This window comes from Argopecten irradians, chromosome 12 (genome assembly GCF_041381155.1).
Source record: "Argopecten irradians isolate NY chromosome 12, Ai_NY, whole genome shotgun sequence".
NCBI lineage: Eukaryota > Metazoa > Mollusca > Bivalvia > Pectinida > Pectinidae > Argopecten > Argopecten irradians.
The window spans coordinates 32,964,169-32,988,561 of NC_091145.1; the positions used below are offsets into that span (position 1 = coordinate 32,964,169).

Below are 24,393 nucleotides of genomic sequence, written 5' to 3' on the forward strand. Positions count from 1 at the left end.
TTATCCTATGTATTCTTACATAGCTCTTGGTTATGTTATATTATGAATACTTAATTTTCTTGTAAAGAAACGAAACATATTTTACTAGTTTTACCAGAAACATATATGTTCCTAATTTACCATATATTTTGAAAGGAATCATTGATTAATTCAGACCTATATGATTCTACAACAGATGGTGTCCCTGGTGGCATGGAATTCTACATTTAACTGCATTGTCTTTCTTCAAATTTCACGATCTGTATATATCTCATACATTACCACAAATTATACATACAACATTGTTGTGAAAGTGCAGATTCAATTAAATCTCTTTCTCCATATACGTACCGGGATCTTTTAAGTCATCTACGTCCTCTGCACGTATAAGAATATTAAACATTTTAAATCAACAAAACACTGATGGTGGATAATGGAAAGTAATATCAAATATTGATAAAATAACATATATAGCATGCATATACCTGTTCTGATGACTAATGTGTTTGCTATTATCAAGAGACTTCATATTTCTATGCTTGTATGAGTGTAAAATTAAAGTCTCCAACAATCGGCAGGCTTATCAATATTTTTTATCCGACCCTGAAGGGACTGGAACCCTCATTCTTCGGCTTCGGAGGCCAACGCCTTTTCCATTAGGCCACAGGTATTACATAATTAATATTTTTTTTAAAATATTTTTTAATTGAAATATACAGTGTATAAACATCGCGTGGTGGTAATATAATATGAGATTTTCAAATAAATTCTATCTCTGTTCATAGCAAGTTGCCAGTTTGTCAGTTGCATTTTTTGTGAAAATACATTTCTATTCTTATTTTTAGAAGATTTTCAATATACAGGAATTTTAAGAAAATGACCCATTTGGCGGCCATTTTTAAAATGTGCCTTTTTTCAGTGTGAGGAAAGCCAAAGTTTTACCATTTTTTGCTTAAACTTACATCATCATGCAAGTGCTGCGCCAGTATTTGTATTGCTGTAATTCTTTTAATTACTAGTTTCGTGGTAAATAGAATATTAAGCATTAATGTGTGAAATGATACGTTTTGTCACTTTATTTTAACATTTAATGGTAATTTTGTTGAACATATAAGGCAGAAAATATATTTTATGACTCTGAATAAGTGTATCTGGAATCTGGATCATTCGTTTTATAGTTTTACCTCAAACATCGGCACGAGTAACTGCTGGGTCAAGTTTGACACTCAATGTCAGTCTTCTTGTGTTACAAAATATTGCTAGGCTACATGTCATTTCATGAAAGCAAGCGTCAAAAAGTTTTGTAACAATTAATTAAGAAAAACTAATGTGTTCTCTGCAGTACTGTTACTAATTAGAACTGTACAGTACTGTAGACTGGTATATGTCTAAATATTCTAAAGAAATTATGGAATTACCTTTAGCTCTATTGAAGGGGTGGCAATTTAAACGCTTATCAACGTAAGAAATATCCTCGCTACGTTATGATTGTTACAGAGTGGTGTGAAAAGTGTTAGAGACGGCGATTTTTAGTTTTTTAACAGATAGAGTTATTCCCCTTCGGTTAGTTTTAACCAATGGAAAAGGGCTATTTCGCGTGCCTCGAGCTCACGTGTAATCTCGAAACAGACGGAGACATGAAGACACGGAAACGAAAAAACAAAGATTATGGATAACTTGTTTGACAGATTTAATGCAACAACAGAATCTGTCCAACCACATACAGATATTTTGAACGGATCCCCATTGAAATTGAATGATGTCAGCGCCGAAAAACACAGGGAAGAAGAAAAAACACAGTCTTGTGTGATTGTTGACAAGCAAGATGGCGGGAAGGAAACATCGATGCAAAAAGCATCGGGGACGAGAGAAGACCGTCCGTCCTCGTTTGTTATTCCTAAGAAGAAAAGACATAAAACTGGTATTTTGATTTATTTTAAAGTGTGGATCGTAAACACAAAAACTTCAATATCTGTCAATATTCTCAGTTGATATTTTGACAGATTCCATGTTTAGATACTGATGCTGTGATCACAAGTGATGGTGTTGACGCTGAGAATGAGTGAATGACATAGGTTCTATTCTAAATTTAAGAATTTGATCTTAGGGCATTAGGCCTAAATCGAAGTCATTTTTATAGTAGTTAAAGCACCACTCCCATTTATCTGAAAGTCATTGTTATTTTAAAATACAATTAACTCCACTGCTAAATTGTTCTATTTATGTTTCTGTTTTGGAGGGAAAGCGAGAATGATGAGCGCAACTTATACTCAGAGCTAAGACTTTGTAAGCAGGTCACATTGATACAGGATATTTTGGGGAAAATGAATTTAAAAACTTTTTTGACAGTTTCGATTTTATGCCTTCAAACTAGCATCTGTAAGTTTCTGATCTTAGTTCATTACCTTTCTGAAACAAGAGTCAAGAATCTATAAAGGTTATTAAAAACAACATCAACTTAAGAAAATCTATATGATCATGGCCTAAGATGAGATTATAACACCAAATGAATGCAAGATCCCCTCCATAATCTAAATGAATTAACAGTGAAGATTCATTTTGCTGTTTTGCTGTCTGGCGCAGTGATAGTCAACTGACCCCTGGTAATTAGGACAATTGCAGGAGATATAAAAACACTCACATTATGAAATTTAATATGTTGTTAATTTTAATTAGTTTGTTAAGGTGACGATGAGTGTAGTATCAGTGATTCTCCTTATATAACTGGGGTCGGAAAACGACCAATGCTAAACCCCCCTATATTTTTCCCAATTACAATGAATAATTCCCAAATAAAACTGCTGAGACAAAAAAAACCTGTCCTGATAAAAGATTGTTTTGTTGATACAATACAGGTCCATCATATAACATCAAATAACACAGTTTTACAATATTTAATTACCTATAACACCATGTTCAGTAATGGAACTTTTCCTAAAACCCCTCTTTTCACGATTAAAAATTCCAAGTTTGTGTCCGAAAAAAAATTTCCCAATATACACTGAAAAATTACTGAGTATCCACAGTAAGCTAATAGCTTTGCTGTCTCTACAAAATTGTCAATCTCGTTTTATATTCCAATTTCAAAAATTAAAAGCTGTTCTGGAAAAAATATTATATCCTTATATATATAAGAAACAATGGTATATCCATGACTTAAATCTCGTGTTTTGTTTTCTGTATTTGTTGTACAAATCCTAACCAACTTAGTACGAATCCCGCATAATACGAAAGGATTTCAAGGATTCCTGGGAATTCATAATAACCGGGTTGGACTTTAGTAACTCTATGTGTATCATTTCACAACAAACCACTACAATTTGTGAGTGCTCATGATAGTCTCAGGGTTTTTTCAAGGCCCTAGTAGGCCTTGTAGAGTCTGGTAGAAGGACCCTTTCCCAATTGAAAAACAGTATACAGTTGTTGACTGGGATTGAGGGCAACAAATAATCTGTTGCCCCAAAAACCCAGTCTTATTTTGTTATACCCGTTGACTCAAAACAATGCATTGACGTCACAAATTGTAGGTGTGACGTCACTCCGGTTCAACAGCACATTTTAACAGTCGATTTTAACTGTTCTTTGGACTGCTGACGCTCGACGAAACATTTCATTTATTGGCATTTTCGTCAATAGAGTTCATAAAGAAATGATTCTATAGATGTATAAAAAAATGTATTTTCCCAGATTCAGTCCCGATCACAATCAAAATGAATTAAAACCCCATTTTACACGACATCAATAAAATTAATATCTTGTAGAAGTTAAGGAATATCAAAATATCATTGACACTTGGAGAGGGAAGCCTTCTTTGTTATTTTTATTTCCCTACTTTGATGTTATTTCATTGAAATTGTGAAGAGAATTCAATTTAAATGATGCTTATGATATGTTCCCAAATTTTGAAAAACACCGATGATATTTTCCCAAATTTCTGATTAGGGTCTTTTTCCCAAAATAGCTGGCAAAAACACTTGGAGATGGGGGTTGGTATTGGGTTGCATTGAGCACATGGTGTAGTTTTATTGACAGCTTTGGGATAGTAGTTCTACCAAAGTAGTCAGTCACGTCTACATTAAATGTGTGTCTGTATGTACGTTTTAATGGCATATAATTATAATTAATATGATGTAGTGTAGCTTCAGATTCACTTTCATTAGTTTTTCGCCTTCTGTGCCATGTATTCCACATCTCACTTTAGCTGACAAAAAGTACTGGGTAGTACCTCATATTGAACCACTTAATCCACTATTGCTACATTTTAAAGTAGTGCTGGAACGGTTAGTAAAAATGCCAACCGGTTAACCAGATCAGATTAACAGAACCGTAACTGGATAACCGTAGCTGTATACATTTTTAGCCCACCATCATCAGATGGTGGGCTATTCAAATCGCCTTTCGTCCGTGGTCCGTCGTCCGTCCGTCCTTCCGTCCGTCCGTCCGTCCGTCCGTCCTTCCGTCCGTCCGTCCGTCCGTTAACAATTCTTGTTACCGCTATTTCTCAGAAAGTACAGAAGGGAGCTTTCTCAAATTTCACATGTAGGTTCCCCTAGGGCCCTAGTTGTGCATATTGCATTTTGGGACCAATCGGTCAACAAGATGGCCGACTGGCGGCCATCTTGGATTTTGATAGTTAAAGTTTGTTACCGCTATTTCTCAGAAAGTTTTGAAGGGATCTTTCTCAAATTTCACATGTAGGTTCCCCTAGGGCCCTAGTTGTGCATATTGCATTTTGGGACAGATCGGTCAACAAGATGGCCGACTGGCGGCCATCTTGGATTTTGATAGTTAAAGTTTGTTACCGCTATTTCTCAGAAAGTACTTAAGGGATCTGTCTCAAATTTAACATGTAGGTTCCCCTAGGGCCCTAGTTGTGCATATTGCATTTTGGGACCAATCGGTCAACAAGATGGCCGACTGGCGGCCATCTTGGATTTTGATAGTTAAAGTTTGTTACCGCTATTTCTCAGAAAGTTTTGAATGGGATCTTTCTCAAATTTCATATGTTGGTTCTCCTAGGGCCCTAGTTGTGCATATTGCATTTTGGGACCAATCGGTCAACAAGATGGCCGACTGGCGGCCATCTTGGATTTTGATAGTTAAAGTTTGTTACCGCTATTTCTCAGAAAGTTTTGAAGGGATCTTTCTCAAATTTCATATGTTGGTTCTCCTAGGGCCCTAGTTGTGCATATTGCATTTTGGGACAGATCGGTCAACAAAATGGTCGACTGGCGGCCATCTTGGATTTTGATAGTTAAAGTTTGTTACCGCTATTTCTCAGAAAGTTTTGAAGGGATCTTTCTCAAATTTCATATGTTGGTTCTCCTAGGGCCCTAGTTGTGCATATTGCATTTTGGGACAGATCGGTCAACAAGATGGCCGACTGGCGGCCATCTTGGATTTTGATAGTTAAAGTTTGTTACCGCTATTTCTCAGAAAGTACTTAAGGGATCTTTCTCAAATATCATATGTTGGTTCTCCTAGGGCCCTAGTTGTGCATATTGCATTTTGGGACCAATCGGTCAACAATGATGGCCGACCGGCGGCCATCTTGGATTTTGATAGTTAAAGTTTGTTACCGCTATTTCCCAGAAAGTACTGAAGGGATCTTTCTCAAATTTCATATATAGGTTCCCCTAGGGCCCTAGTTGTGCATATTGCATTTTGGGACCAATCAGTCAACAAGATGGCCGACCGACTGACGGCCATCTTGGATTTTGATAGTTAAAGTTTGTTACCGCTATTTCTCAGAAAGTACTGAAGGGATCTCTCTCAAATTTCATATGCATGTTCCCCTTGAACCCTAGTTGTGCATATTGCATTTTGGGAGTGATCGGTCAACAAGATAGCCGACTGGCGGCCATCTTGGATTTTGATAGTTAAAGTTTGTTAACACTATTTCCCAGAAAGTACTGAAGGAATCTTTCTCAAATTTTATATGTAGGTTCCCCTACGACCCTAGTTATGCATATTGCATTTTGGGACAGATCGGTCAGCAAGATGATCGACAGGTAGCTATCTTGAATTTTGATAATTGAAGTTTGTTACTGCTACATATCTCAGAAAGTACTGAAAAGATCTTTCTCAAGGTTCATATATAGTATGTAGTAAAAGTTTGAAAAGCAGGGAAAAGATCCATCTTTCTGTTGTCAGACATAGATCATTCTTTGGTGGGCGCCAAGATCCCTCTGGGATCTCTTGTTTGTAAGTAACATTACAGTTGTACATCAATGCCATAAATTCGTCATACTCTGTCTTGATTTCATAACAATCGCTCACATCTTTCAAGAAACAATTATATGAAACAAAGAATTATTGCTTTGAATTATGTATATTTTGTTTGTTTTTAATTAAACATGATGGTGATTGGAAATTGTTGTAAACACTTACAATGTCAAAGTCTGCCTACCTTCACATGTTTTCTTTTACACACGGCACTTGCGCACATCACACTCACTGGAACGCTTGCATAGAAGCCAAGTGAAACCTCAGTGATCTTCCTGAGTATTTTGGGAAATTGCCACTTTTTTAATAGTGAAAATTGGGAATATTTGAGCGATAAAGTAGGAATTTGGGAAAAAAATTAACTGTGTTTATGGAAATTTTTGAAAAGGTATTAAGTAGAAATAAGTATGCTTCCTTAAGAACCAGTCTAAGATGTACATGTATACTAAATATGACTTGGAATTTCCAGATTTTTTTGTTTTAATTTGTAACACAAAATGTGTGTCACTAATTTGGGAAATTTAGACATAGATTTAGGGAAAAAATACAAGAAATACAATTCGGAACTGGACAGAAATTCGGCCCAAAGTATATAAGCAGGAAAAACACTGAACCTAAGCGTTTTAGTGACAACCCAGTTTTCGATAACAACACTATTGTCGTAACACTTTTCATTTCATTTCAAAATTGCGCTTTTGGAAGCATATTACAGGAATTTCATTACTTTGAGGAGTATTTTTGCTGTATGGAATAAATATGGCGGTTACGGAGGGCTAAAATGCTAACCAGATACAAGCTCAAACCAAACCGTGAACTGGTTATCCGGTTACCCGTTCTAGCACTATTTTAAAGCAGGTTGATCTTACCTTGTGAAGTCCCTAACAATATATATTTTGGCTCAGTCTGATCGGTTTTATTAGTTATCTCACCATTGCCAATGTTCACTCCTACATCAGTGATTTTGTTCTTTATAAACTAGAACTTATTAATTTCATTGTGATTATTTATATTTTCCCAGATGTCCTGCTGGATGTAAAGATGAGTTCGAGGGATTTCCAACATGAGGTCCTGCCTGCCATCACCAAAAGTTACCGACAGCCACAGTCGTGTGCTAGATTTAATTATGACCAGGTCCAGCTGGTTCAGAATCCATATCTGACAGACGCTGTGAGTTACAGTTTTTTCTCATAATAAATACACTAACTCTTTCTTTTTTACAAGTAAATAAGTAATATAAAAAAATCTGGATATTAAATATATTTAAGTTTAATCCAGTATAAAGGTAACAATGCGGGGAAAAAATAAAGAATAATTGCATTCTTTTTTGTATGAAAATTAGCTTCATTCTATTTTGAATCAAATTTTGAAAAAAAAATTGGCCACAGTGCCAGGACTCGACTTTTAGGCTGTTTTACTTGCTTTTTAGCTCACCTGACACGGTGAGCTTATGTCATGGCGCAGCGTCCGTCGTCCGTTTGTCAACATTTCCTTTAAATTGCTACTTGTCCTAGAGTTCTGCATGGATTGAGACCAATTTGCCCAGTAACATCCTTGGGGGAAGGGGAACAGAGTTTGTATACATTTTGGCTCTGACCCCCACGGGCAGGAGGGGCAGGGCCCAATAGGGGAAATAAAGAAAAATTTTATAAATTGCTATTAGTCCTAGAGTTCTGCATGGATTGAAACCAAATTTGGCCAGAAACATTCTTTTGGGAAGAGGAACAGAGTTTGTATACATTTTGGCTCTGACCCCCTGGGGGCAGAAGGGTTGGGGCCCCAATAGGGGAAAAAGAGGTAAATCCTATAAATCGCTACTAGTCCTAGAGTTTTGCATGGATTAAAACCAAATTTGGCCAGAAACATCCTTTGGGAAAGGGGAACAGAGTTTGAATAAATTTTGGCTCTGACCCCCTGGGGGCAGGAGGGGATGGACGCAATAGGGGAATAAGAGATAAATCCTATAAATTGCTACTAGTCCTAGAATTAAGCAAGGATGGATTCCAAAATTGGCCAGAAACATCCTAGGGGGAAGAGGAACAGAGGTTAGTATACATTTTGGCTCTGCCCCCCCTGGGGGAAGGAGGGGGGAATAGAGGTAAATCCTTTAAATCCTGGAAGGCTTTTTTTGAATTTGCCCAGTAACACTTGGGGGAAGGGGAACAGAGTTTGTATACATTTTGGCTCTGACCCCCACGGGCAGGAGGGGCAGGGCCCAATAGGGGAAATAAAGAAAAATTTTATAAATTGCTATTAGTCCTAGAGTTCTGCATGGATTGAAACCAAATTTGGCCAGAAACATTCTTTTGGGAAGAGGAACAGAGTTTGTATACATTTTGGCTCTGACCCCCTGGGGCAGAAGGGTTGGGGCCCCAATAGGGGAAAAAGAGGTAAATCCTATAAATCGCTACTAGTCCTAGAGTTTTGCATGGATTAAAACCAAATTTGGCCAGAAACATCCTTTGGGAAAGGGGAACAGAGTTTGTATACATTATGGCTCTGACCCCCTGGGGGCAGGAGGGGATGGACGCAATAGGGGAATAAGAGATAAATCCTATAAATTGCTACTAGTCCTAGAATTAAGCAAGGATGGATTCCAAAATTGGCCAGAAACATCCTAGGGGGAAGAGGAACAGAGTTAGTATACATTTTGGCTCTGCCCCCCCTGGGGGAAGGAGGGGGGAATAGAGGTAAATCCTTTAAATCACTACCAGTCATAGATTTCTGCATGGATTGACACTTAATTTGACCAGGAACATCCTTGGGGAAAGGGGAACAGAGTTTGTATACATTATGGCTCTCAACCCCCGGGGCAGGAGGGGCTGGGCCCAATAGAGGAAATTGAGGTAAATCCTATAAATTGCTACTAGTCCCAGAATTCAGCAAGGATTGTTTCCAAAATTGGCCAAAAACATCTTAGGGAGAAGAGATTGTATACATTTTGGCTCTGACCCCCTTGGGGCAGGAGTGGTGCCCAATAGGGAAAGAAGAGGTAAATACTCAATTTCCTTCAGGAAAGAACAATTAACCTGTATTCAGAAAATTATTTGGCATTACAAACCAGTTGAGCGATTAAGACCCTCTGGGCCTTTTGTTTAAAGTAGATATGCTAGAATAGCAAGTGATCAAAATATGCACTAACTTATTTTAGTATGTTGTTTTTATCAGGGACAATGAAATTGTTTCAGTATGGATTCATCAATTTACGATAATTTGTGTTCAGGAATACATCCAGACTAATTTGGGTCAAAATTATCTGATCATGACTGAAGTGCTGAAGCAAAACGGATGTATATTTAATTTGGACTAGTAATTAAATAGTCAGGCTAGTAAAACTTCGGGGTTTACTATTCCAAATGACCAGCAGAGAAAAAAAAATAACATCACAGACTGCTATAATGTTGATATACTATTACTTATAAATACACCTTACATCATCATATGATTTTATATATATAACAAAATTGTAATTTGAATAGATATTCAATCATAAGTAAAAAGATATTTTAGCAAGTACAAATCCTTTATGGCACTTGCTTTATATATTTGAGCCCTGAGTGCAGTTAATTTGCTTTATGCTGCAGACTGACACTACATGTATTGGAAGTATGCACATTAAAATGAAATCATGATAATCAATTAATCATGAGGTGCTTTCAGCTATTTGATCTAAATTGCAACATTTAACATAAAGCGAAACATAAATAGGTTGACATTTTGTATTGTTATCTTTGACTACATGAAAAATCAATAGCTCAAAGAATCAAAAAAATTGTTTTCAGTACATGGAAAAGAGGAGAGAACTGCGTGGGTATGGATATGTGGAGAAGGAGTTATCAGATAGCTTTGCTTTTCTATGTATGGACATGGAGAATGAAGAAGAGATCAACAAAATCTGTAAAGAGGGTCTTCATATTGGGAACAGTGTAGACTCGTGTTTGGGGCATCCAAAGATGGGTATGTATACATAGAGATATAATCTCAGATGTTATTCACAAGCATAATTGTTACAAATTAACTACTGTAAACCAACATATTATGGAGTGCTAATTAAATTTTCACACATGTAGCATGCGTTAAAGATGCTCCACCGCTGACAAATTGTATTTTTTTACTATCAAAAACAGCAGCAGACGATTTAGTATTTTTCTTCAGTTATAAAAGTTACTTTCTTTACACCATTACCATCATTGAAAAGTTCGAGCTTCTAATTTTACTTAAAGTTTAAAATATAAAAAATACTTAATTTCATCCCATAACAATTCCGTGGCACTATATCCTATATGGAATGAAGTACTGATTGCGCATGCACCAAAAGCAAAATATATTATTTTATGTACTAATTAAACATATATATACATGATTAAACACCAATTATTGTTCAGATGATGAATATCATTTATGCTCTTTATCTTTAAGATATTGCAAAATAATTTGTCAAAAACTAATAGCATCAAAAATGTTTTGAAATGAAATTGATGTGAAATTAAATGGATTACAGCTGTTTTGGATTTGTCATGATTTGATTATAAACAACTGTAATGACAATACTTTTTATTTTAATCAAATAAAATGCATATTGCTCTGTTCAAGAGACAGCAAACACTTAAAGACCTGTAATCGTACATTGTGTTTTCAGAATAGATAGTCAGGTTACAATTTGTCTATTTAAGTATTTTTGTCTCGTACAATTTCAGGTGTGCATCTGTGTAAGCATGCAGACATTTTGAAACCTGTTGGATTACATTCTGGATACACAGGACATATTATTGTCTTCAAGGTCATGAAGGTATTCCTTTTACATCTAGATAACTAAACTGCCTGGTCAATTTGAAGGCTGATTTGTATGATATTAAATTCTTTATTGAGAAACATTGGCATTAGACAGGTGGAAGTAAGGCATATACTTCCAACTTCATTATGAGCACATATCACTTTGTTATTTCCATATTTTTTATTTGCTGTAAATGTACAGTATATCTGGTTCTTGAATGCTCTGGGTCCCTATGTTTTTCAATGTAATTTTATAGCATTTTTTCTTGTTAGTTTATACAATCTGGCTAGACTGGCCAAATATCCTAATCATGGTAACATCCAGTTTAGACTATTGCTATATATAGAAAAATAGGAATTAATTGGTTGTTACATACACAGAAATTTTCTTCAGGCATGACGAAAAAACCTGTACCTGTATATAAAAGGCTATTCTATTCCTATTAAGCTATAAAAATATAAGGGCTGTTCCAGTTAAACATATATGGTAGGGGGGGAAGGCACTTTGAAATTGGGAGACCCACCGATAGAAGTGATTTTCAATTTTGTTGACCCACACACATATCTATTTTTAGCTCACCTGGTCCAAAGGACCGAGGTGAGCTTATGGGATACCGCAGCGTCCGGTGTCCGGTGTCCGGCGTCCGGCGTCCGGCGTCCGTCAACAATCGACTTCTTCTCCATAACCGCTGGTCGGATTTCAACAAAATTTGGCTGGTAGCATCCTTATGGGCTACTAACTGAAAATTGTACAAATGATGGGGCTGATCCCCTGGGGGCCTGAGGGGCGGGGCCAAAAGGGGTCAATTTGGCTATTTCCATATAAACGACTTCTTCTCTGAAACCAAGCATGGGATAGCACCCATAATGCAATGGTAGCATCCTTATAGGGTGGGGATTCAAAATTGTACAAATGATGGGGCTGACCCCTTGGGGGCCTGAGGGACGGGGTCAAATGGGGTCAATTTGGCTATTTCCATAAACCGACTTCTTCTCTGAAACTAAGCAAGAGATAGCACTCATAATGCAATGGTAGTATCGTTATAGGGTGGGGATTCAAAATTGTACAAATGATGGGGCTGACCCCCGGGGGGCCTAAAGGGCGGGGTCAAAAGGGGTCAATTTGGCTATTTCCATATAAACGACTTCTTCTCTGAAACCAAGCATAGGATAGTACCCTTAATGCAATGGTAGCATCCTTATAGGATGGGGATTCAAAATTGTACAAATGATGGAGCTGACCTCCCAGGGGCCTGAGGGGCGGGGTCAAAAGGGGTCAATTTGGCTATTTCCATATAAATGACTTCTTCTCTGCAACTAAGCATGGTATAGCACCCATAATGCAATGGTAGCATCCTTATTGGATGGGGATTCCAAATTGTGCAAATGATAGGGCTGACCCCCGGGGGCCTGAGGGGCGGGGTCAAAAGTGGTCATTTTCCATATAAATGACTTTTTTTCTGCAACTTAACATGGGATTACGCTCATAATGTAATGGTTACATCCTTATAGGGTTTGGATTCAAAATTTTGCAAATGATGGGGCTGACCCCCCGGGGGCCTGAAAGGTGGGGCCAAAAGGGATTAATTTAGCTTCTTCCATATAAAACGACTTCTCTGCAACTAAGAATGGAAGAGCACTTATAATGCAATGGTAGCATCCTTATAGGGTTGGGATTTGAAATTGTACAAATGATAGGGCTGACCCTAGGGGCCTTAGACGGCAATAGATGCGAGGTCAAAAAGGTCAATTAGGCTACTACTTTCATATAAATTACTTTGTCTCTGAACCTATGTATTGGATAGCATATTTGTATGGTATCAATAGCATCATTGTATGGTTGTGATTCAAAATTAAACTTTGTGAGTCAATTTTGCTTATTTTTCTGATTGTCAGAGTCTTGTGATAATTACTAACAAAAAACCAGGTGAGCGATACAGGCCCTCTGGGCCTCTTGTTTTGTGAACAAGACCATGGCATAGAAGCGATTTAATTTTTTATTTCACTCCGATTTGTAGTATTTGGATTTACACATTTTGATTTCTAGCATCACCAAAGAGTCCTAGGACAAAATTGCAACGTATATGGTGCAGTGAACTTTTGTTTGTTATGCTGCATCTACTACTAAATTTGTATAAGGGTACAATCCTTGTAGAACCAGCGTAAAATCTTCTATACATACTGAAGTGTTTCGCAAGCATAATGCAAAAGTAGACATCTGAACATTCACACTTAAGCTTGTGAATTGCAACTTTTTCCTCGACTTAATACCAGTGAATTTAAATAAAGATCTGTTATTTTGCCAAAACTAATCTGTTGTTTCTTTGTACCATTGTCAAGTTTGAATGAATATAATATGTTTTAGATAAATAGTCTATCATTATTATATCAAAATACTAAGAAAATATAATAATTGTTTTGTATTGAAGATGAACAACACATTAAATATTGTCAGAAATTAACATTTTTTTCAATATTTATTTTTGTATTTTTGTAGTCAGGATGACTGAGCAACATTATAAAACTTAAAATTGCATTTATTTCAAAAGGTTACAAATGCTTCAGATAGACCCACCCACAGAAGGGATTTATTGAAACGCCACCCTGGCACAGAAGTGATTTTATTTTGAACCCACCATGGCACATACTATTTTTTAAAGTGCCTTCTCTGGGTGCCATATATGTTTTGCTGGAACAGCCATAAGTTTGTTTTACAATTTACGCTTTGAATTTTGAATATTGTCCTATCTGGTGTTATGTATTTTGTAACCAGGGAAAGATTAAATCAGTTATGGAGAATAGGAATGGAAGTTGTTTAGAACCAACACCAAACCATGACTGTCATGTGTCTTCTACTACTGGCAATGACCTTGGTTCACTGAACCAGCGAGATTTGTATGAATCCACTCAGGTAAGTTAGACTAAAATGCAAATCCACTCAGGTAAGTTAAACTAAAATAAAAATAAAAAATTAAAAAAAAGTTCATAAATAATCGATGTACATGTATGTATAAATAAAAAACAGTTTTCACATGAAAATTTAAGGTGTTTAAAGCAAAAATGATCAGCCTGGTTTGTGCTGGGTGTTCCATTAATGGTGTCCTCACAGAAAATGGGATGCCCTTATGTAATTAGAATGGATTCTCTGTGCATAAAAAGGATATATGGGGAGTAGTGTTAAGAGAACTATATCAATAAGAGCAGGAAACAGTCAAATCATGAGAAGATGATATTCATATTTTGTGTGCGAATAAATTGTTCAACTTTTGTTTTAAAACTTTTAAAAGACTATTAAAGAATACATCCTACCAAATACCATCATCTTAATTGTGAACTTTGAACTGTTTCTTGAATCGTTGATATCATTGTAATTTTGGACAAATTTTAGTCGGAACACTTGTGTTGGTTTTACACTGTCCCGAATCTTTGTCATGAAACTTTTTTATTTTGTGCTAAACCACATTTTAAAAAGTCTTGATAGTTAATACAGGTACATGAACATTAAATGAAACAAAGAAATACTACTTCATACGGCAGGTTCATCTTTCTATAACAAGTTTGAATATAAAAATATTGGAATGTGAAATATGTTTGATTATGGAATTGATAATTAGAAGATTGTCTTCAGTCAATTATTGCTTGTGAGTTTAAAACTGATGATAATTAATTAATAGAAACTGTTAAAATGTATTGTTAATTTGTATCTCAATTTCCTATAGTTGTACCTGTATGAGTATGGAGAAGAAAATGTCCAAGATGTACCACGAAACGTTTGCCCAGTAGCAGTGGTCAGGTTCACCTATAAGGAGATTAAGGATGTTAAATCACCTGATATAAGCAGGTAAAATACATCAATTTTATCATCGTTATATCTGATACTGAAAAATATATATTTTTAATTTGACACCTCAATCTTATGAAATAATCTTTAGTCAATAATATAAGTCAACTGTTGGTAAGCTAACCACAAAATACATCAATTTAATCAAAAATGTGCAACTGGTTTTGGAGTCCAAGTGTAACTTTTTGCACAGTTGCCAGGTACTGGCTGCTGGTTGGTGGATTTTCTGGCTTTCCACCACCATCCATACCTTAAATCACTCTGGCGATTGATAGGACTTTAAAACTAATCAAACCGTAACTCAAACTGCCAAATATTGACAAGAATAACTGCATTGTTCTCAACGACATTGTTGTTAAAACTTCAGGAGCTGAAAACCATTCCAGAAAATTTGATGAATTACTGAAATGCGAAATTCTTTGTTTTAGCCCCAAATTTTTAGTGAGGTCACCACTTTCTGTGAAAGCAATTCAGTCTTCTACTCAAGCCAAAGACAAGAGTTCAGAGCAGAAGTTCGTAGTTTGGAGTGGCCATCTTACAGTTAAAGGGTTATATGCATGCTCAGTTGAAATGGTTTCAAAAGCTGGACCTTCAAAGCCTTCCAGAATGTAAGTCACCAGTAGCATCATCAAATCAGTATTTCCACAGCCGGACTCTATTCCACCTACTATATAAAATTGTTGTTCTTGATTTCTGCTATTATTTTTGTGTTGGCTTTTTATCCATGGTCATGACAAAATTTAAAACTTAAAAAAATAAGCCTGTATTTGATGAAATTATGGTTGAGCCACAAAAGGTTTTAGGCAGGAATTGATTTGAATGCTGAATGATAAGATACAACTAATGAATGATTATTCAGCGACAACTTAATAAGCCTTTTGCAATTTGTTTGGAATGAAAAAGCTTCATAACTTTGTAAAAGATATCTAATGACTAGCAGCTTTAACATGTATTGGGCAAATCTTACACTCTAAAATGTCTAGTTATGGTAGAAGAAATATGTCAGCTTACCAATTGCTTAATAGTCTATTACATTAATTTGAGCCAAGAAGTAAAAAAAATAACAGTGATAGTAATCATAATATGTGCTCTAATTGAACAGTGGTAAGGGAATCAATATTACACACAAGATGCCCATCGCCCAGGCGAGGAAGAAATACCTCCAGAAGGTAACCTCCATCAGCAGACAGCAGGAAGGCTTCTGTAATGGTTACTATGTAAATGTGTGTGAGCTTCACCCTGTCAAACCCGAGGGAAAGTCACACTTCCAAAAGGTCATGAACTATCTAGGAAAACACAACTGTGTAAGTCTTCAACAATTGGAATCAAGATCCAAGTCCACCTTTAGATGTAAATGGTTGTCTATTAAATATGCATCACATATATCATTCTTTAACAGAGGTAAATGGAAGTCAATTGCGCTATGCTCCTATTCAGAATTATACTACTATGTGATAAATTAAAAAATTATTCATCATTAACACTCGTAGATAAGCTGAGTACTGTAAACCAATTTACTTTCATGAATTTCCCAATCAAATTACATTCACAAACATTTATCTCTACGAATTAGTATCTACATCATTGATACCAATAGGTATGTTCAGTCAATTTTCACTTTATATTGACATACAAAAAATACTTACAGAGAAGGATATAAAACTTACAAAATTCCTTCTTTGTCAAACTTACAAAATTCCGTCTTTGTCATTCATTATTTGAGTCTTATCATCTGTAATAAGGTTTGGATGAGAAGGGGGACAAAGTTCTCAGCTCAAGCTCAATACCTGTTGTAATAAGTTGTTGTCTTGTAATAATGATTGAGAATACCCTTTCCATGTATTTATAGGTTGCCATCAGAAAACTGGAGAAGGATGTAGTATTGCTGCTTCTCACTGCTAGTGAACTCACATTCCAGCTTGGTCAGTATGCTCCAAAACTACAGGACTGATGTTATCATTGAACAAAAATTGATTACTCCCCACTATAATAAATAAGGCCTCCTAATACATTGTGTAATAACAGTTCAAGTGATTTGAGCCACCTTCCAATATCATCAGGTGACCAAAAACAGTATACAGTCAAACCTCAATGTATCGAAGTTCAAGGGACCGTCAGAAAAATTCGAAATACAGAGACTTCAAATTATTCGTGGTTGAAATTAGACCGATGTTTTTTTACCATGACCAACTGTGGTAGTTGTGTACATGTCGTCTCCATTCCGTAAACCTTATAATCATTGTATTTACCACAAGCAAAACAATATAAAAACGAAGTATGCAATTAATCACATGTATTGCTATCCTTAGCAATACATATGTATATTATAATCAAGACTTACGTGTACTAGGCCTAACCCATGTACATGTGTTTGTTTGGTGACTATTTAAGCGATGGTTAATATTACGGTATGAATATAAAAACGAAAACACATTGTAAAAACCAAACTAAAAAGGAGGAACCGAAAGCGCTTCAACACCTACAAAGTACTTCAATTTAGAATGATCGATTTGCTCCAGTATTTATGCCAAAGTTTTGCAATGTAACAGTTTTGAGTATGAGTTACTAATAAGGTGGCTCGCTATTTACTGTTCCATAAATTTTACAAACCGCTACCAATGGCGGCGGCGAACATCAAAAACGACTAACTGTATCTTTGCTGAACTAATGATTTGATAACGCAGCTTGTAAAAACAAAGCATCGGGTATCGGCCTGATCAGTGATATTAAATTATCTTGATGATATCAAGCAAGCAACACAAGCTGTCATAATCCCTATTGTCCGGCAAAGGGCCGTCGCGAGACAGCTAGGTGTGACAGCATGCCGCGGGGCATCGGCGAACACCTGATCTGTACAGGTAAATTTTTATTCGAATCATCGAGTGTCAGTTACCTATGATTCTATAACAAATGGTCCATGAAAAAAGTTCGATATATCAAGAAGTTCGATTCATAAAACTTCGATTCATACATGGGTTAGTTAGAAATGTTATATAGTGAAGAAATTTGGGCCCAGACAAAAAGTTCGATACAGTGAGAAATTTGATTCATCGGTGTTCGAATCATTGAGGTTTGACTGTATCTGTTATGGAAATAAAAAGATTCTTTCTTCTCAAGTTGGGGTTTGGGACAAGGTAAGAGTGAATATATGAATAAAAAATAAACTGGAAATTCCCTTTACAGATAATAAAGGCATCTAGCACACAGTTGCAGCAATTTTGCTGCAATACATACTTTTCGTATGCAAATGTGTTTGCTGCACACACTTGCCGCACCATAGCTGCACACACTTGCCGCACCAAAGCAGCACACACTTGCCGCAATAAAGCCGCACATAGTTGCAGCAATATTGCTGCAATACATACTTTTCATATGCAAATGAGTTTGCCGCACACATTTGCCACACACTTGCCGCACCAAAGCAACACACACATTTGCCGCAACAAAGCCGCACATATTTGTGGCACCATAGCTGTTAGCTTCCTGGTTTATATTTAAATAAGTACAAAGGTATAAATAGAAAAGTTTGAAAAATCACAAGTGCATAAGGCAATGACCTTTTCAATTCATTTGGTGATGAAACTATTGTTCCAGGACACATGAAGTAGATAAAGCTATAGACACATGCACATTTAAGTGTTTGTGACGTAAAATGACTATAAACCAATAAAAACAATTATATTGCTTAAATTTCACCAACAAACCTTATCAAATCTAAAACACTATCAGACTACATCCACTTGTAACTTATCACAAATCCAATGGAAGAAGTTTTCTATTACCTCTGTCCTTCATACACACCACAACCTCTTGAATCAATGTTTGAATTGAAGATCAAATGATTTCAACCTTTGCAAAGGATTATGGGAGTACCCATAATTCTTTGTTGTACTGCCGCAATATAGCAGCAATATTGCCACAACCTTCCTAAAGTTTGCTGTCTAGGATGCTTCTAGTACATTTTGCGGCACTATTCCTGCACACACAGGTTTTTAAAGAAAAGTTTCTTTCACTAAAGCCGCAATATAGCTGCAACAAAATATTTGTGCGGCAATAGTGCCAGAATGGTGCGGCTAGCCGCACTAACCTGCTCAATTGCTGCAGTAACTTGCTGCACACAGATCAGTGTGCCGCAATATAGCTGCTATATTGCAGCAATATTGCTGCACACTTAAGCTTTCTGAAAGGGTTCGGCTCTGTGATTTCCATAAATTGCACTTTCCAACATTGCATCATTAATGGTGTCTGAAACATTGAAATTGTTATCTTCAAATTAAACATTGATAAGAGTTAATTTACATGTAGTGAAATTTAGACATGATCAAATATTGCTAATCGTCTGATTGGTAAGGATGGTGAGAATGAAAACGTGTGATGTATAATATATTGACAATCTTTTGCAGGGTTAACCAAGCCACACCAGTATCCTGTGATATTGTATAGTATATTTCTCTCACGGACAACAAGAAAACATGGTAGGTAAAAAAAAAGTAAATCACAAGTCTAAGTTTAGGATAAACCACGAGTCGGTGTAGAATTGGCCAGAGAAAACACACCACTCGAAGGCCAAATGCCCGAGAAAAGGTGTTTTCTCTGGCCTATTCTACACCAACTCGTGGTTTATCCAACTTAAAAAATGTCCATTCCCCTTTTGAACCCCACCAAACATTGTAACAATTCAGCTATCCAACTGTTGGATAGTTGAATAGAACTTAATTGGTTACACAAGTAAATCATGTTTATTCTATGATCTGATGAATACATACAGGCACGGTTTTAAAATATATAGTTACATGTGCATTCCATTTGTCATATCATAGTTCCATAATCATCGAATCTGAATGGATTTAACTTGCAGTTTATTGTAACAATCAGTCATTAGTTACACACAACGATCAAAAAAAGTTTCCATGATTTTTCTTTCTTGTGGATATCAAAAGAATATTTTCTTAAACATTGAAATACTGTATTTTCAGTAATATTTATGATGATAAAATTATAAATTTCAAAGAGAAAAGTGTTCTTGGAATCCAATTCATGATGGAGAACAAAACACACCTTTAAAGAAGAGTTTCAAAAGAAAACTCTAAAATTGGATATTGTTCTAATTTGACACCTTCACAACCCACTTAAGGAGACATGACGTGTTATGCAGACACTAAGGAAATTGTGTAACGATTCTAAAACCTGGATTATATTAAATTCTAACGAGACATCATATTGAAATCATTGATACTCCAAACAAAAAACACTTTGGATTTGTACGAAGTGTTCATTGTTCTTGAAGAATCATTTACACATAACAAACAAATTACACGAGAGTCAAAGAACGGGACAAAGGAATATTTATTAACTGTTAATTATTTGGGTTTTTTTTTTTTTTTTTTTTTTGCAAAAGGTTTTTTTTTTGTCCACAAGATCTATATGTACATGTAGGAGTATTGTATATTTTGCTTACAGGTCTACCACAGTAAAATAAGTCTTTTATTGTTCTCAATGCTTAAAAATCATGCATATTAATCACTAAATTGGAACTGTTTGATATTTGACAAGGGTAATAATACTGTTGGATTGTAACTACCTAACATCATGACCATCATTGAATAGTGAAACCGGTATACATCCGTTTAACACAATGAATGACGTCACAGGAATTTTTTAAATAGATTTAAAGTTATGTCATTTTTTAGTATGTTTGAGTGTTTTAATAAAAGTGGGAAATTAAGGGTTTTGTAATGATATTGTCATATTGTGACACAACCAGTGGAAATTTTATGTTTGATGCGTGCTCTTATGCTGCCTCGTCATTTGTCTGATGAAGGTGACAGAATATATACTGTGCAAGTCATCTAAATGTCACACTGATATTTTCATTGTTTATAATAGATTTGATGTCAGATTTTTTTCTAAGCATTTGGTTATATTAATAGTAATACGGGGGTTTTGAGATCCCAAAACGACATGGATCAAGAACTAATCGACTGATAATATACTTTAACCTCATCATTTCCGGATCTAGAAACCCTCGTATTAACAGTTATAGTCTCTATCTTTTCCATTTCCTTCTGATAACATTTGTCTTTATTGTTGCAGGGGCTGTTCAGACAGATCCATTAGTCCAGCCAGTTGCACCAACCACCTTACCACCCAGCCAAGATCCTCATAGAGACAAGACAATCCCTCTGCACATCAGTCTCCCGCCCTCACAGTCTTCACCACACCTGTCAGACAGCACTAAACATTCTACTCTCGCTAGTCCCAGTCACACATACCCTAGTTCTGTCTGCGTGATGCCCCCTCCTCCCTCCCCAACAAAAGGAATGAGGGCAGCACCAAGAGTGTCGCCAGTGGTAGGAGCATCTCCGCCAAAAAGGTGGGAAGTTTCTTCTCCCCCACCTCCACTCAACATTCCAGCTTTCTATCCCAGCCTGCCTCTCTCCCCACATGCACCTCCGGTGATAGCACCCACCTCTCCAATCCAAGGGTTACGGTCACCAATTCATCCTCCCTTATCTCCACTTAATCACTGGGTCTTAATCCCTCCTCCCCCTCCCCCATCAACCCCTCCACCGCCACCAACCGTGCCCTTGCAGGGACAAACACCACAGAGTCCTCATATTGCACCGTCCACCAGGGACATGGTCTGTCCGTATAGTCCAATCACAAGTCCCATAACCCATCCGCTGTCTCCGTCACAGCCTCTACAGTACTGTCCGCCTATATCAAGGCCTGTACATCTGAGTGGAGTCCACAAAGATCCACATGATAGTCCAAGAGATCCACGGTTCAGTACCGACTACCCAAGAAGTCCTAGAGATCAGCATGTGAGAGATCCAAGGCATGGTTTCATCTCCCCAGTGCCAATTCATCCTGTCTTAGAAGGAGAGAAAAGCCCAGTATTAAAGGGGCCACTTACCTCTAGTCCACAACATCCTACCCAACCTCCTCCAAAGCTTCAGACTCCTCCTCCTTCTCCAAGATATGGTGATTGTTTACTTGCTATAACCATCTGTACTGTAAATTTACCATATTCAACCCAATATGCACCCTGGGCATTAAAGAAAATGGAAAAGAAGGGGTGCTTAATTAATGCTCAGAGTAGGCATTCACAAATTTACAAAAGAAATCAATTTGAGACAGAGAAATCTTCAGGGTTTTCATACCAAGTTTCAGTCTGCATTTAAGTCAATGTAAGTGAAATGAAGTCCTCGATAAGGGGAGGGGTGCTTATTTGGTCGAATAAGGTATGTGGGCATGATTGTCATCATATTGTATTCACAGTTGACTTTCTTCACAAAAGGAAAAAGAAAGATACAAAAGAAGTGATTCCAGTATTTGTATAGCATATTTTTTTGTCAATTTAGGATTTTGTATTTGAAATGATTTGAGAAAATGTTAATAATTTGAATTTGAAATTAGTTTGATTATCAATGTGTATAATGTACCGGTAGGCTTCTGATTGTGAAATTTACAGTTTGCTCGCAAGTGTTTGTCAAACTGAATTTTTGATATTAATATAATTAACATTAATAGGAAATGATCTATTTTAGTTGTATAATGTTATGAAGTTGAAAATGATGTTTTTTTAAAGATTAGACACACACAAAATTACCATTCTAAAGCAAAAAAATTTGAGTGTCCATGCTCAAAACTTATTTTTCAGTTAAGTTAAATTTTCCTCATTACTGTCTAAAAATATTTTCAAAATCATATGGATATAATTGGAGATAGAAGTTTTTAATATGTTTGAAATGAAATGTGTAGGTGGTTATTTATTTTATTTAATTTTCTTCCTCAGAATTAGAAGGAACAAGATTCGAATCCCCACGGCACTTTTCCAAGTACCCCCCAAAAACCAGTCTACTGTTTTCTGACCAGATGAAGACTGAATTCCAAAAGCAAGCAAAGAGACTGGAAGAAATGTTAGCTCAGCGGGTTCGGAACAAGACTCAAACTTCTACAAAGCAGTCAAACTGCCATTTTAGTATGAGTTCTGACAGCGAGTCTGAAATGTCCGATACAGAGGTGAATCGGATTGTTAGACAACTTGCTGTACCGACAGATGAGTCCATGGACACTGAAGGCAGTATCAAGGGTAGTCCTAACAAACCATTACCTGATGGCAACTGCATAGAGGAGGTGACAGTCATGAAAGAACTTCTGAATAAACGACTTGATAAAATTACAGAAAAAAAGACAGAGAAGAATAAAGAGTTGAAAAAACAGGAAGCTGAGGCAATGCTTCAGTTACTAAATAGCGCTGTGTGTGCCAAGAACCAGATACCCAAAGGAAAGATTGGAATGGAATCAAAGCAAAGGCAAACATTCTCTGTGAGGGCGTTACCATCTAAAAATAAACTAGAGAAAAAAGACTTGAAGACGGGCACAGATAAACTGAAAATTTCAAAAACAGACCAAGTCAATTCGAAAAAGTTAAAAGAAACATGTGTTCATAGTGACTCTACAAGACATAAAAGCTCCAAAAATCAAGAACAAAAAACAGTACAGCCTGGAAAGTGTATATCTGTGACAGAAATTAAAGTGAAAAACAGTAGTCAGAAACAAGTCGACAGTGCTAACAACAAGAAACCTCGCCAAACAGAAGTAAGTTTATCTAAAAGAACTGATCATGGGAGAATCCAAGAGGTCAAGGGACAGATTTCTAGTAAATTTGGTTACAGGTCAAGGAGCAGCAGTTGTTCACAAAGTGGTCAAAGTAAAGCTGAGGAGGAAAGAAATATAGGAAAAACTATTGAACATGAGAAGGTCAAGGAACAGATGTCTACTAAAAGTAGGTCAAGGTCATCTAGCACTAGCTTACAAAGTGGTCATAGTAAAACTGTAGCAAACAAAACTTCAGAACAAGACAAGGCCAAGGAACAGATGTCTGTTAAAAGTAGGTCAAGGTCATCCAGCACTAGCTCACAAAGTGGTCTAAATTCAAAGTATCAGCCATCTGGTTCAAAGAATATAGGAAAAACAGGGTCAAAACTAGATACACACAAACCCTCTAAAAAGACAGAGTCTGGTGATAAAGGATGTGATAAACTTAAAACTTTTGCAGAAAAGTATGAGGAGTCATTAAAACTACAGCAAAAAGGTGATCTTAAGAAATCATCCAAACCGACAGCTACGTCTAGTAAGAAAAGCGCTCCTGTGATAGTGGACAAATCGCTGCCACTGATGACCGACAAATCACTGACACAGAAATCGCCTCACCTGGAAGATTCAAATGTGAAAAACCCGTCCAACAAGGTACGTGCTCGCGCCTACAGTTCCAGCGAAATAGAAAATACCCATGGGGTTGGTGAAGAACAAATGAACAGTGCTCCAAAGAAGGCCAAACTAGATTATACTGTCCGAGACGAAAAGTCTAATTTGTGGAGTAAAGCAAATGCGACAGCTCCAAAAAAAACTGTTGGTGTTATTGATGAAAAGCCACAAAACAGCGAAAAGAAACTTTCCTTTAAGATCAAGCCAACAAAATCCTTAGTGAAGAAAGAGCCACTTGGTGTCAACAAGGGAGGAAAACGGTTAGTATTTAAAATCTCTAGATTCAACTTTCCATGACAATAGAC

At 36.5% G+C, this 24,393-nt stretch overlaps 2 protein-coding genes across 2 annotated transcripts; both read left to right on the plus strand.

Annotated features, from left to right (window-relative positions):
• The first annotated feature begins 1,581 nt into the window (after positions 1-1,581).
• On the plus strand, positions 1,582-22,826 carry LOC138304649 (protein TASOR-like). Its single transcript, XM_069244830.1, has 12 exons — positions 1,582-1,900; positions 7,223-7,371; positions 9,984-10,158; positions 10,899-10,990; positions 13,748-13,885; positions 14,694-14,815; positions 15,244-15,423; positions 15,918-16,119; positions 16,665-16,737; positions 19,219-19,290; positions 20,909-21,188; positions 22,614-22,826. The coding sequence occupies exons 1-12, from the start codon at positions 1,648-1,650 to the stop codon at positions 22,687-22,689; spliced, it is 1,812 nt and encodes a 603-aa protein (XP_069100931.1). The 5' UTR covers positions 1,582-1,647; the 3' UTR covers positions 22,690-22,826.
• On the plus strand, positions 22,694-24,385 carry LOC138305067 (micronuclear linker histone polyprotein-like). The gene has a single exon (XM_069245470.1). The coding sequence runs from the start codon at positions 22,694-22,696 to the stop codon at positions 24,383-24,385; it is 1,692 nt and encodes a 563-aa protein (XP_069101571.1).
• The last annotated feature ends 8 nt before the right edge of the window (positions 24,386-24,393 follow it).

Coding starts and splice junctions, on each gene's coding strand:
- LOC138304649 (XM_069244830.1), top strand. CDS start 1,648: ATGGATAACTTGTTTGACAGATTTAATGCAACAACAGAATCTGTCCAA. Junction 7,372..9,983: donor ATCCATATCTGACAGACGCT/GTGAGTTACAGT, acceptor AATTGTTTTCAG/TACATGGAAAAGAGGAGAGA. Junction 16,120..16,664: donor ATCTAGGAAAACACAACTGT/GTAAGTCTTCAA, acceptor ATGTATTTATAG/GTTGCCATCAGAAAACTGGA.
- LOC138305067 (XM_069245470.1), top strand. CDS start 22,694: ATGAAGACTGAATTCCAAAAGCAAGCAAAGAGACTGGAAGAAATGTTA.